Consider the following 14,118-nt stretch of genomic DNA (forward strand, 5'->3'; position numbering starts at 1 on the left):
GTTGTGTGGTTTTGGGAACTAACAGACAGAAGAGACACCCCCATCCCCATTGTTCCTCCTGAGCATCGCACTAAGAATCTGGAAGAATTAAAGGAATATAATCAGCTTAAAAAAATATTGTTAAGGTACATTAGAAAATGTTTGGTAACACTTTATTTGATGGGGTGTGAATAAGACTGACATGACACCATCATAGACATGACATAACACCTGTCATGAACATCAGTAAGTCTTCATGAATATTTATGACTGTTGTCATAAAGCGTCATTCAGTAAATCATGACACTTTTAATACAAAGTTGACATTATTAAAAATGTCTTTATGACAACTTGACATTAACCTAGACCAGGGGTCGGCAACCCAAAATGTTAAAAGACCCATATTGGACCAAAAAAAAAACAAAACAAAAACAAATCTGTCTGCAGCTGCAAACAATTAAAAGCCTTATAAAAGGCTTATAATGGAGGCAAAACAGGCTTTAAATCAGAGATGTCCAAAGTCGGTCCTCGAGGGCCGGCATCCTGCATGTTTTAGTTCTCTCCCTGGTGGTAACAACCTTTTCAGCTTGTCAATGTTCTTCTTAGGTCTTCTAACGAGCCATCATTTGATCCAGGTGGATTAAACCAGGGAGAGAACTAAAACATGAAGGACGCCGGCCCTCAGGACTGACTTTGGACATCCCTGCTTTAAATGCTTATTAGCCTATTACAGGGGTGAAAGTAGTTTTAAATTATTGGGGGTACTATGACAAAAAAAAGTATATCACAATTTAATCAATGGCTAGAAAAAGGTTTAACAGCATTATGTGTAGTCCTTAAAGATGATAATTTTACAGGCTTTCCAGGAACTACAACCAGAGTTTGCTCTAAAAACTCACGATCATTTTAGTTACCTACAATTAAGGGACTATTATAGCAAAGAGATTAAACATAAAATAGACCTCAATGAAAATGTGATGGTCAAAATGCTGATTGAAACATATAAGAGTAAAAAACACAGAACAGTATCCTTATTCTATAATATTTGTTAGAAAAAATAGAGGCACTAACACAATGGGACTTATAGTAACAGAAGACGATTGGCTGAATATTTGGAAGACCCAAATTACAACATCCTCTTCTAGAATTTAGAGAAAACATTGTTGGAAAAATATAATCAGATTTTTTGTTAAACCCAAAATTACCAGTAAATTCAAATCTAGAGTTCAATCATGTTGGAAAGATTGTGGAGCGTTTAATGTTAACCACATATATATTTTCTGGCTTTGTACCAGAATTACACAGTTCTGGAACAAAATACACAAAGAGATTGTAACAATATTGGGCTACACAATACCTGAGACCTGTTTGGTCTTGTTGAGACTGGTGTAATTTTAGATAATGCCACACTGTGTCACTGTTGACTGCAATATAGCTTTTATATATATATATATATATATAAAAAAAAAAAATTCCCTTCTCACCCTCCGCGGGTGGTCTCTTTCATCCTCTGAGCTCGGGTCCTCTACCAGAGGCCTGGGAGCTTGAGGGTTCTGCGCAGTATCTTGGCTGTGCCTAGAACTGCACATTTCTGGACTAAGATGTCTGATGTTGTTCCTGGGATCTGTTTGAGCCACTGCTCCAGTTTGGGGGTGACTGCCCCGAGGGCCCCGATGACCACAGGCACCACTGTGGTCTTCACCTTCCAGGCCTTCTCCAGTTCCTCTCTGAGGCCCTGGTATTTCTCCAGTTTCTCATGCTCCTTTTTCCTGATGTTGTGGTCACTTGGTATTGCTACATCCACCACAACGGCTGTATATATATATATATATATATATATATATATATACAGCCAAATACCTCCAACGAATAAGGCAAGTCCTGAGAAGCCAGCTCAATGGCAAGAACAAGATCCGTGCAATAAACAGCTATGCCTTGCCAGTAATCAGATACCCTGCCGGAATAATTAGCTGGCCAATGGAAGAGATGAAGGCTACGGATGTTAAGACTCGGAAGCTACTAACCATGCATGGAGGGTTCCACCCCAAATCCAGCACCCTGAGACTGTACACGAGCCGTAAGGAAGGAGGCAGAGGACTAGTGAGTGTGAGAGCCACTGTCCAGGATGAGACATCCAAGATCCATAAATACATCAAGGACAAAGCCTCAACGGACGATGTGCTCAACGAATGTCTCAGGCAATGGGGAACAGAGGACAAGGTGCTGGAGGAACCATCATGGGAAGACAAGCCCCTGCATGGGATGTACCACCGACAAATAACTGAAGTGGCTGATATCAGGAAATCCTACCAATGGCTGGAGAAAGCTGGACTCAAGGACAGCACAGAGGCCCTCATCCTGGCCGCCCAGGAACAGGCCCTGAACACCAGAGCAATAGAGGCTCAGATCTACCACACCAGACAAGACCCAAGGTGTAGGTTGTGCAAGGAGGCCTCTGAGACAGTCCAGCACATAACAGCAGGGTGCAAGATGCTGGCAGGGAAAGCGTACATGGAACGACATAACCAAGTGGCGGGCATAGTATACAGGAACATCTGTGCAGAATATGGACTGGAAGCCCCGAGATCAAAGTGGGGAACACCCCCAAAGGTGGTGGAGAATGACCGAGCTAAGATCCTGTGGGACTTCCAGATCCAGACAGACAAGATGGTAATGGCGAACCAACCGGACATTGTGGTGGTGGATAAAGAACAGAGGAAAGCCGTTGTGGTGGATGTAGCAATACCAAGTGACCACAACATCAGGAAAAAGGAGCATGAGAAACTGGAGAAATACCAGGGCCTCAGAGAGGAACTGGAGAAGGCCTGGAAGGTGAAGACCACAGTGGTGCCTGTGGTCATCGGGGCCCTCGGGGCAGTCACCCCCAAACTGGAGCAGTGGCTCAAACAGATCCCAGGAACAACATCAGACATCTCAGTCCAGAAATGTGCAGTTCTAGGCACAGCCAAGATACTGCGCAGAACCCTCAAGCTCCCAGGCCTCTGGTAGAGGACCCGAGCTCAGAGGATGAAAGAGACCACCCACAGAGGGTGAGAGGGGAATTTTTTTTTTTTTATATATATATATATATCAGTGTTAACGTAACAAATAGTGGCTGAAATGTGATTGGTTCAATGCTTAAATATGAAAATACACGCCTGGAAGCAGCGCAGCCAGGGGGTGAGCAATGAAAGGAAGCGGATAGACCATTTGGAATTATTTAATACATATTTATGGACAAAATATAATTAACATCAGTCTGTGATTCAGATATTTTTAGGCCAGCAGAGAAGGCCTTGCAGGCCCTGACGGCCCACCACTGGACAGACTCCATCAAGCCAATTTGAAGTTGAAGCCCACCAAGTGCTTCCTTTTCCGGCACCAGGTCGCTTACCTGGGACACATTGTGTCAGAGCAAGGCGTGGCCACTGATCCAGACAAAGTCCGTAAGGTGCAGGAATGGCCGACTCCAACTTCCATCCAGGAAGTGCGCAGGTTTGTTGGCCTTGCATCCTATTACAGAAGATTTTTAAAAGACTTTGCCACAATAGCTGAACCTTTGCACTCCCTGACACTGAAGTATGCCCGGTTTCAGTGGGGCATAGAACAACAGAGAGCCTTCGACACACTTAAAAATAGACTGACCACTGCACCTGTGCTGGGTTACCCACTCGACCAGGGCGACATGATCTTGGATACAGATGCTAGTGACACGGGTATTGGGGCTGTTCTATCCCAAGTGCAGCAGGGAGCAGGGCGTGTTCTAGCTTATGGGAGCCATAAGCTGTCCAAGACAGAGCAGAACTATTGTACAACCAGGCGAGAGTTGCTAGTTGTGGTTCAATTTAGGAGGTACTGGGGCGTACTTTCACAGTACGTACTGACCACAGTAGCCTCAGATGGTTAACCAAGTTGAAAGAACCGGAGGGACAACTGGCAAGGTGGCTGGAAAAACTGGCTGAGTACAACTTCAACATCATTCAACGACCAGGCTGTCAGCACAATAATGCTGACAGTATGTCGAGACATCCTTGTCGCCAGTCATGTCCCTGCAATCTGCAAGACCCTGCTACCTCCTCCAAAGACTTTTGTCATAAGGAGGTGCAGTGTGAGTTGGACCCCCTTTTCAACCTGGGGATGCTGTGTCCAGTGGGGGTAGTTGATGCTGAGCCCCAAAGCCCTACAGAGACTGAAATTTACACCACAAAGACTAGTGAGACCCCATTGTTTTCTGGTTGGACAACAGACCAGCTTCGCAAAGCCCAGGAAGAAGATCCTGACATTCCACCAATCAAAACATGGATGGAAACTTGTAGTGAACGCCCTGAGTGGACTACCATGTCCCCCCACAGCCCAGCAACAAAAGCCTATTGGAGCCAATGGAAAAGACTTCAGCTTAAGGAGGGCGTTCTCACCCGAAGATTCTACTGTCTGGATGACAAGCAGTTTTATTCCCAGATCATACTGCCACGTTCTCTCCAGTCGGATATCTTCAGGCACATCTTTGAAGGGGCAGTGGGAGGACATTTTGGAGTGGAGCGTACCGTAGCTCGCATCCAGACACGGTTTTACTGGTACCATATGCGAGAGGATGCCACTTTATGGTGCCAGACCTGCACAAACTGTGCAGCTAAAGCAAGGCCATTGAAGACACCACGAGCCCCCATGGGGACTGTTTGTGTGGGCGCTCCAATGGACCGGGTGGCTCTGGACATAATGGAACCATTTAATGAAACAGAACGCCATAATCGCTAGATTCTTGTCATACAAGATTATTTCTCCAAATGGGTGGAGGCATTTCCCCTGCCTAATGACCAAGCAGTTACTGTGGCTGAGGTGCTGGCTTCAGAATGGGTTTGTCGGTACGGGGCCCCACAAGTGCTACACAGCGATCAAGGCAGAAACTTTGAATCTGAAGTCTTCCAGAAAATGTGCAGCTTGTACGGGATTGAAAAAAAACACACACCGCTCCTTTTAGACCACAGTCAGATGGGCAGGTTGAAAGATTTAACGCCACCTTACAGACAATCTTGGCAACAACAACCGAGAGGTGCCACTGGGACTGGGACCTTATGATCCCCTATGCCCTCATGGCTTTTAGAGCAACTAAACACAGTGCCACCAAATTCACACCTAACTATATGATGTTTGGACATGAGGTGAGCGAGCCGGTTGACTTAGTGGTCGGCCTACCTCCGGACAATGAAACCGACATTACTGCCCCTTTGTATGTCCAGCAACTCCGTGAGAAACTCGAACTGGCACACCACATTGCCAGAAATGTGCTTGGTGCTTCTGTCACCCGAGCCAAGCGGCAGTATGATAAGAACTGTTACTGGATACAGTACCGTGTAGGAGATGCTGTTTGGTACCTGGTAAAAGGGACCCGAAAGATCAAAAACAAAGTGAAGAAATTTCTTCCATCGTACGAAGGCCCCTTCTTCATTCTAGGACAACTTGATGATCTCATCTATCGCATTCAGAAAGATCCAAAGACCAAAGTGAAGGTGGTTCATCACGACCAACTGAAACCCTACCGAAGCCGCGACCGACTGGACAATGCATGGGTCATTGATCATGCTCAGAGATGGTCTCCACAGGAGGTCCCTCCACCACACCTCGAAATGGATAATGCAGATGTTGACGTTGGTTTGCTTAATCTTCTCAATGATTCTGAGGCAGAGAGAAGTGCCAGTTGTCCCATGCCAGAATCAGGTGGAGGTGACCCTTCTACACCACCCATCGGTTTCCCTGCTTCAGTTTTGCCCAATGTTCACAGTAGTGGGGGTACGATTCAGGGAGTGCCTCATGAGAGCTCACGTCCTCAGAGGCCAAGACATCACCGGAGACCACCTATCAGGTTCGGGGAATGGGTGGACTGAGTTGTTATGGACATTGATATGAGAAGTTTAACTGCAGAGGTTTAAAAAAAATAGAGTTCTGTCAAGTTTCCCTCTGCTTGTTTTATTTTAGTATTTAAAAAAAAGAACTGGAGGATGTAATTTTCAACCAATTTTTTTTTGTGTTTGATTTTATTTCACCTACATTGATTGTTGTAGTGACTAAGCTCTACCAAGATATTTGTTCTGTGCTCATGGGGTAATGGCAGTGTATTCTGGACTGTTCGTTATGGGGGCTGGAGTGGAATCATTTTGTAATTATTCCGATCCAGAGTGGGGGTAGTGTTGCACTAGCACCGCCACACCAGCAGGGGGCACACATGTTCGGGATAGAGACCGTTATTGAGCTTTAGTAGAGTAAGTAGAGTTCCTGGGGTAGGAGAGCGATCGTGCAGTTAGTGGTATATTTTGTTACCGCAATATATAAATAAACGTTCAGCTTCCGAAGGAACCTTTGACTGTCTCTTGCTTGCCGCACCACACACTGTGGACCACAAAGGGAGTTAACCCTGAAGTCCCCAACCACTTCAGCCTAGGAGCGAGTAGGAGCTCCCCTGTGTTTCTCCCACGAAGCTTGGAGGTTCATCAGGAAAGGTTAACACCGTTTAATGCGACTTCTGTATACGAACATCACTGGACAGCTTCTCAACATCGAGCATGTAAGATGCAACTTTAATCCTGACGAGGCAGCAAATGTAGCGCCTTCTCTGGAAAGGTCTTAACGTATTTTTGGACTATAAGCCGCTACTTTTCCCCCACGCTTTGAACCACACGGCTTATAGCCCAGTATGGCTTATATATACACATTTCCAGTTTTTTTTTTTTTTTTTTTTTACTATTATTTGTAGGAGCGACTTACAGTGCGCTCTATAGTCCGAAAAGTACGGTACTCTTTTTGTTATTGGACAACTTCTCGCTACAGAGCAAACATTCAGGTAATCCTTACACATTGGCAATGAATATAAATGATTCGGTCCAAGAATTGTTGAATCTTTCCTCAGCTCTCCATGGCCCACCACACCCGTCAGTTTGTTTACAACAGCCCCCTTCCTCGCACCCCGCCCAGCTGAAAGAAACGTGTCACAGGCAATGACGCAAATCTCTGTTGAAGGAAATGTTGAAATTTTACTTTTATTCTACACAGTTTTATAACATTGGAAAACATTAAGAATGACTGTCATATCCGTCCTCCTACAGAAACCATATCAAAACAAAAATATATATTTCCCACCCCCATCTTTTTCCATTTTCAAACATTTTTGAAAAAGTTCCAGAGAGCCACTAAGGCAGCGCTAAAGAGCCGCGGGTTGCTGACCTAGACAAAAATGTCTGTTATGACAATTTGACATTAACCAAGAGTCATCATATGTCATAATAATGTAAGTGTTATTAAACTCTCAAAAGCATTAACAAAACAGTACTTAATAGTTTCCACTACCTGAAATAAAGCAGAACAAGGACCAACAATAAAAATTCCATTAAACTTTATTACACTGTCAAATGATTTAATAAGTCATTAATAATTCCTCTTACATCAAGTGGAACAAGTAGCACCAGTTATGAAGATGTCATTAAGTGTCATTACAGCGTCATTATATTATCTCTTACCTCAAGTAAAGTGAAACTAGTAGCAACAATTATAAAGATGTAATTTCATGTTATTACAGTGTCAAATGCTATGCTAACAGAGTCACTGATATTAAGTCTTACCTCAAGTGAAGTGAAACACACTGGACTACTTATAACTACCATCATAGCTGTAGAACAAACCCTTTGTACATCAAACAAGTTATCTTGTTTGAAGAACAAGATAACTTGTTCTTCAAACAAAGGGGTTAAGTTCTGGTCAGTATGTTGTTACTTTGAAATACTGATTGAAAAACTAAAACAGAATTTCTTATCCTTTAACTTAAGAAAATAGTTTTTTTCAACAGTACTAACATTTTTTTGCGTTGATTGTGTCAGTCATCTCCTTCGTTATAGTCTTCCTGTAAAGCTCTGAAAACAGGAGATCTTCTTCTTGTCTTCATTTCCTGGCAGCAGCTCTTTAAAGGTGTCCAGGAATGCTCAGAAATTACAGCTGTTCTTGTACAACCCCTGGCAAAAAGTATGGAATCACCAGTCTTGGATGAGCAGTCATTCAGACATTTCATGCTGTAAAACAAACTCGGATCAAAAACATGATACAATATTAAGGTCATTCCAAAGTGCAACTTGTTGGCTTTCAGGAACACTCAAAGAAATGAAGAGAAAACATTGTGGAAGTCAGTGAATGATACTTTTATTGACCAAACACAGGGAAATAAATATGGAATCACTCAATTCTGAGGAAAAAAGTATGGAATCACTCAAATTGGAGGTAGAAAAAAGGACACACCCAGTCTATTTCCTTTCCCTAAATGGACACCTGCCCCAGATTAGATGTGCCCGTTAGTGTGCAGTTCAAAACACCTGCAGTCATGACACCTTGGAGGGCTGCTGGACGAAGTGGAGTGGCGAGAACCATGACTCCAACAAGAGAAATGTCCCTTGAAACAAAAGAGAGGATTGTGAAACTTCTTGAAGAAGGTAACCCGTCACGCATGGTTGCTAAAGATGTGGGCTGTTCACAGTCAGCTGTATCCAAGATATGGTCCAAACACAAACAGCATGGAATGGTTGTTAAAGCCAAGCGTACTGGTAGACCAAGAAAGACATTAAAGCGTCAAGACAAACAACTAAAGGTCATTTGTCTTGAAAACCAAAAAAGTACAACTAAACAGATGAAGCATAAATGGGAGGAAGCTGGAGTCAATGTATGTGACCGAACCGTAAGAAATCGCCTAAAGGAGGTGGGATTTCAATACAGGAAAGCTAAATGAAAACCAGCATTGACACCTAACCATAAAAGAACAAGATTCCGATGGGCTAAGGAGAGGCAATCATGGACTGTGGATGACTGGATGAAAGTTGTCTTCAGTGATGAGTCAAGAATCTGCATTGGACAAGGTGATGATGCTGGAACTTTTGTTTGGTGCCGTTCCAGTGAGATTTATGAAGAGGCCTGCCTGAAGAAAACAACCAAATTTCCACAGTCCTTGATGATATGGGGCTGCATGTCAGGCAAAGGCACTGGGGAGATGACTGTGGTTAATTCTTCTATCAATGCACAAGTTTACATTGACATTTTGGACAGTTTTCTCATCCCTTCAATTGAACAGATGTTTGGAGATGATGAAATGATTTTCCAAGATGACAATGCATCGTGCCATAGGGCAAAAACAGTGAAGGCATTCCTTGAAGAAAGACACATTCAGTCGATGTCATGGCCTGCAAATAGTCCAGATCTCAACCCAATAGAAAACCTGTGGTGGAGATTGAAAAAAATGTTCCACAAGAAGGCTCCAACCTGCAAAGCTGATCTGGCAACTGCTATCAAAGAGAGTAGGCACCAAATACTGTTTGTCCCTCATCAAGTCCATGCCTCAGAGACTAAAAGCTGTTATAAAAGCCAAAGATGGTGCAACTAAATACTAGTGATGTATTTTGAATGGTCTTTTGTTTATGTGTTTTTCATGATTCCATACTTTTTTCCTCAGAATTGAGTGATTCCATATTTATTTCCCTGTGTTTGGTCAATAAAAGTATCATTCACTGACTTCCACAATGTTTTCTCTTCATTTCTTTGAGTGTTCCTGAAAGCCAACAAGTTGCACTTTGGAATGACCTTAATATTGTGTCATGTTTTTGATCCGAGTTTGTTTTACAGCATGAAATGTCTGAATGACTGCTCATCCAACACTGGTGATTCCATACTTTTTGCCAGGGGTTGTAATACCATGTTTCCCCGAAAGTAAGACAGTGTCTTACTTTCTTTTTATCCCCAAAAGCCCCACTATGTCTTACTTTCGGGGTATGTCTTATATTGGAAAAAAATGTTCAAATTTTTTGTTTTAACCATAAAACGCGGAAGTGGGCAGGAGGCGGTGCTCATTAAGATCAGAGGGAGGTGGCAGACGCGGCGACGTATGGAGAGGGGGACGGTGCGGACGTGGGCAGGAGGCGGCGCGCAGCTAGATGAGAGGTGTTTCCCCGAAAAGTAAGACATATGTCTTACTTTCGGGGTACGGCTTATATTAGCCGACCCCCATGAAACCCCCGATACGTCTTACAATCGGGGGTGTCTTACTATCGGGGAAACACGGTAGTTGTGGTCAATGTTAATCATGGTGAAAGCCTTTTCATGAATTCAAACTTGGTGAATCTCTTCTGGACATTCTCATAGTGGGTGATGACTCAATCCACTGTGGTCACTTCAGAAAAGGAACAAAAACGAATAAACCAAAAATGTAATGTGATCTTAATTCAGCATTTATTTAAATTCCAAAAATGTCCCTTGCTGTACACTGTCAGAATGATATATTGGCAGACAAATGTCTAGTTAACATGACTGGTTGTTATAAAGTTCAATACAATTATTTCTTAATTCAAGTAGTATAATCACTAGAGTTGAGCAAAATTATTCTGATCAAATATTTGTTTGGCAGGAATTAATATAGCCTATTGTTATTCAAATTGCATCATTTAATGTATAGTTTTAGGCACGAGTGTATCTTTTCACTTAATGAGCATTCTGAATGATTTCCAACCACATACTCTGGCTTATGGCTTAAGAAGTTTTTAATAAATAAATAGATTAAACACCGGATTTGCATTTGACAACAATTAGTTGTCTAAAACGTAACTTGTTAACTTTGTGGTGATCTGTTTTCTGTGTATTTAGTTTGAAGTTTTTCTGTGCTTATTTAGTTCTGTTCCCCTGTGAGTCTCTGTGCCGTCCTGTCCTGATTGTTCCCAGGTGTTTCTCGTTCCCTGTTTACCCTCCTTGTGTATTTAAACCCACCTGTTGTCTTTGTCTCTTGTCGGGTCCTTGTCGTGTCTCATGTCAGAAGTCAGTTCTGTCTTTTCCCTCGTGCTGCTTTGTTGGACTGTTTCTTGGATTTATTATTAAATCATAATTTTTCATCATGTCTACCTGGGCCTACCTGTGTCCTTCCTCACCACCACCACAACCACAAATCATGACAAACTTAGCTGGTGGATGTTGATTACTGCTTCTCTACTTGCATGTCTCCTCACACCCCTCTTCACCTGGAGAAAATAGTAACACAAAATTTACTTATCTAATTTTCTTGGGGAATATTTCATCTGCTTCTTTCTCTTTGGTGAAATGGGGACTTCTTTTGGCCGGTCCTCATTATCATCCTCCACACCTGTAGTATGTCTTCATTAGCCACCTTTGTCCCCTCCACTCCCCACCATGTGTCCTTAGGCCAGTGCTTCTCAATTCCAGTCCTCAGCCCCCCCTGCTCTGCATGTTTTAGATGTGCCTCTATTCCAGAACAGCTGATTCAAATGATTGCATGACCATCAAGTACTGCAAAAGTCTGTTAATCACCCACAGATTCGATCCAGGTGTGTGGCAGAAGGGAAGCACCTAAAACATGCAGGGCAGGGGGGGGTGAGGACCGGAATTGAGAAACATTGCCTTAGGCTAACATGGGTCTTCATGTGGCTAAAGTTGCCAAAGCAAAGAACACAAGCACCATGTCGCATCAGCCAAGTTGCTAAATAATGCACATAAAGGATAACTTTGACTAACAATCTAATGCTGTGAGTTTAATCTTTGAATTTACAAATACAATTTAGTAAACTGCAATTATAACTTAATGCTTTTTAGGCTGGCCAATTAAACTACTCCCTTAGATAGATAGATAGCATTTATTGTCACTGAACAGAATTCAACGAAATTTCCATTGCAGCTCCCGTGCAAAAGGTCAAATATATACAGTATAAATAAGCAAACACACAATAATAATAATAATATATACAACTAAATTAACTAAAAGCACTCAACCATCCCTTCTCCCACATTTCACTAAATCTAACACAGAAGCTGTTAGAGGTGCTGATATTTTTAGCAACAAAAGGGGCCCCTAAGTCAGATTCTGCTCCAGGCCTCATACAGCCTTGGACCGGCCCTGCATGATGAGGTAATCTCCTGCACTACGCAGAGATGCGCAACAAACGGGAGATTTAATTCAATGCTGCTAATGTGGCTTGAGTAGCTCTTCCGTTTCGTGTCTGTTGAGTTTTTAATAAGCGTCACAGAAACTGTTCTGGTTGGTCGAGTTTATGGGACGAGTTTCTCAGATCTCCGTGTTGCCCCGCGCATTAACTCTAAGTAGACAACGCATTTGATATGGTTTGATGCATCGTGTAACCGGAAAAATAATAAAATAATATAAAATCTGCGTGATGCGTGACTCCGAGGAGAGCGTTAAAGCTCCTCACCGGGCTGAACCTGCATGATCAGGTTAGCGCTGCTCGTTATCCACAAACGCTCCGGCCAACCGAGACCACAGACATAAACTCTACAGGGAAGACAGACACAGAGCCACACGCTGGGCAGCGTGTTGAGATGGAAACGCCACATATAATTGTTCGTTCACAAAGATAAATCATTCTCACCGCTCCACAACGCGCCTCTGAATTCGCTACAAGTTATTCCTGCGGTTCACATTGAGCTGCGCCACCAGAGCTAACGCGGCGGGTTTTAAACTCTTACCTAGAGTTCTCCAAAGGATCATAATTCCTCACAGTAGGTTTATGTAAATATCCATACAGGTCAGCCTGTGTCCAGTTTGAGTGAAAGGAGGCGCGCGCGGTCCGCACTGAGGTAAAGCAGCGGCAGCGCGCGACGCAAAGCGCAGAGGCGCCAGCGCTGTGATTGGTCCGCGCTGTCGGCTTTAAATGCATAAACTATAAACCTATCTATTATAAACCTACCCTTTAGGAATAAATCTGCTCTGCTAGTGAAATGCTAGAGCAAAAGAGATGCTTGCAGCCCGGCTTTAAAAAAAACAACAAATAAAAAACAATTTTTTTGTTTTCTTTTAATTTTCCTAGAAACGTAAACAAGCAACGCTTAGCCTGGCGGCGGGGCTAGTAAAGCATGGCGGGCCGCCAGGCTTATAATACACTGGGGGAAACCCTGAGTTAATAAGACACATACCTCATATGTATTAGGTAACAAACTTCGGCTTCTTTTTAAACAGGAGGTCTGACCATTATGGAAGATTCCTTCTTCACCAACACACTGCACGCCTGTTCGTGCACTGCTGCCTCTCACTGGTGGAGATGGTGTATTGCACTACTTAAAACAGCCTTAAATTATGTTTCAAATGCAAAGTTCATAAGTGCTTTGTAGACATCTTGCTGTAAAACTTCAGATCAATTAGAAATTTAAGACTAAACAAAATGGCAGAGCAATATAATATTATCAGATAAAGCTACATAATTTTTAAAGTTTAATCGGTAATACTTTTATAACAAATTTATGACGGATCACAATTTCTTGGTTAATGTCAAGTTGTCATAAAGACATTTTGAATGTCAAATTTGTATTAAATTTAATTTCTGAATGACACTCTGACAACAGTCATAAATATTCATGTAATGTCAGTCTTATTCACACCCCATCAAATAAAGTGTTATCAAATTTTTAAAAACCTTCAATTTATTTGTAATGTGAGTCAACTACGGACAATTAAGTATTTCTATTAACAGCCTTATATAAATTTTATATGTGACTTCAGGTTAAACCATCTTAATTTCTTTTTTAACCAACAATATTAACAGTTTGGTCCTATTTGTTCATTGTTAACTAAAAATGGCGATAATTTCAATTAACGTATTCATTCTGAGCCATATAGAAATCTGCATAAAGTAATAAAGATGATACATTCACATGAGCACAATACCTTCTGATAATCTGGAAGCCAGTTGGCCCTTCCTTCAAAGGGGTCTCTGGCTTTTGACATGTGGCTGAAGTCTGCAAAGCCAGTGCAGCTGTTTGTGGCGCTGTTGAACGTACTACTTCCAAAGGGGTCCAGTGTTGAGAATAGATCTGAAAATAACATGGTAACCAGTGAAATAAACTCCTAAAGATATCTGAAGATTTTTGCTTCAAGATTTGTGAAAATAGTTTGGAGATGGTGCCTTCCTGTTCCAACATGACCATGCACAAAGCGAGACCTATTAAGATATGAATGAGTCAGTTTTATATGACCTTGAGCCCTGATCTTGACCTGACAACACATTTTGAGTGTAAATATAGCGCAGGTTGTCAACTAGGACTACTTATCGTACATCAGTGTCAGACCTGAAGAAGGCTGTGCTGGAAGAATGGCTAAAACTT

The 14,118-nt window shown here is 42.4% G+C and overlaps 1 protein-coding gene across 2 annotated transcripts in view; it reads right to left on the bottom strand.

Annotated features, from left to right (window-relative positions):
* The window catches only part of LOC106909087 (epidermal growth factor receptor substrate 15-like 1), a 161,602-nt gene that overhangs the window by 22,195 nt on the left and 125,289 nt on the right, over positions 1–14,118 (bottom strand). For both annotated transcript variants that reach the window (XM_088005198.1, XM_088005197.1), the window contains exon 22: positions 13,682–13,827. In XM_088005198.1, coding sequence (XP_087861324.1) covers positions 13,682–13,827 — 146 coding nt within the window. The remainder of the gene's footprint in view (positions 1–13,681; positions 13,828–14,118) is intronic.

The sequence above is a fragment of the Poecilia mexicana genome, unplaced genomic scaffold, assembly GCF_051168715.1.
Source record: "Poecilia mexicana isolate PSO_F unplaced genomic scaffold, ASM5116871v1 scaffold_4, whole genome shotgun sequence".
NCBI classification, from domain to species: domain Eukaryota; kingdom Metazoa; phylum Chordata; class Actinopteri; order Cyprinodontiformes; family Poeciliidae; genus Poecilia; species Poecilia mexicana.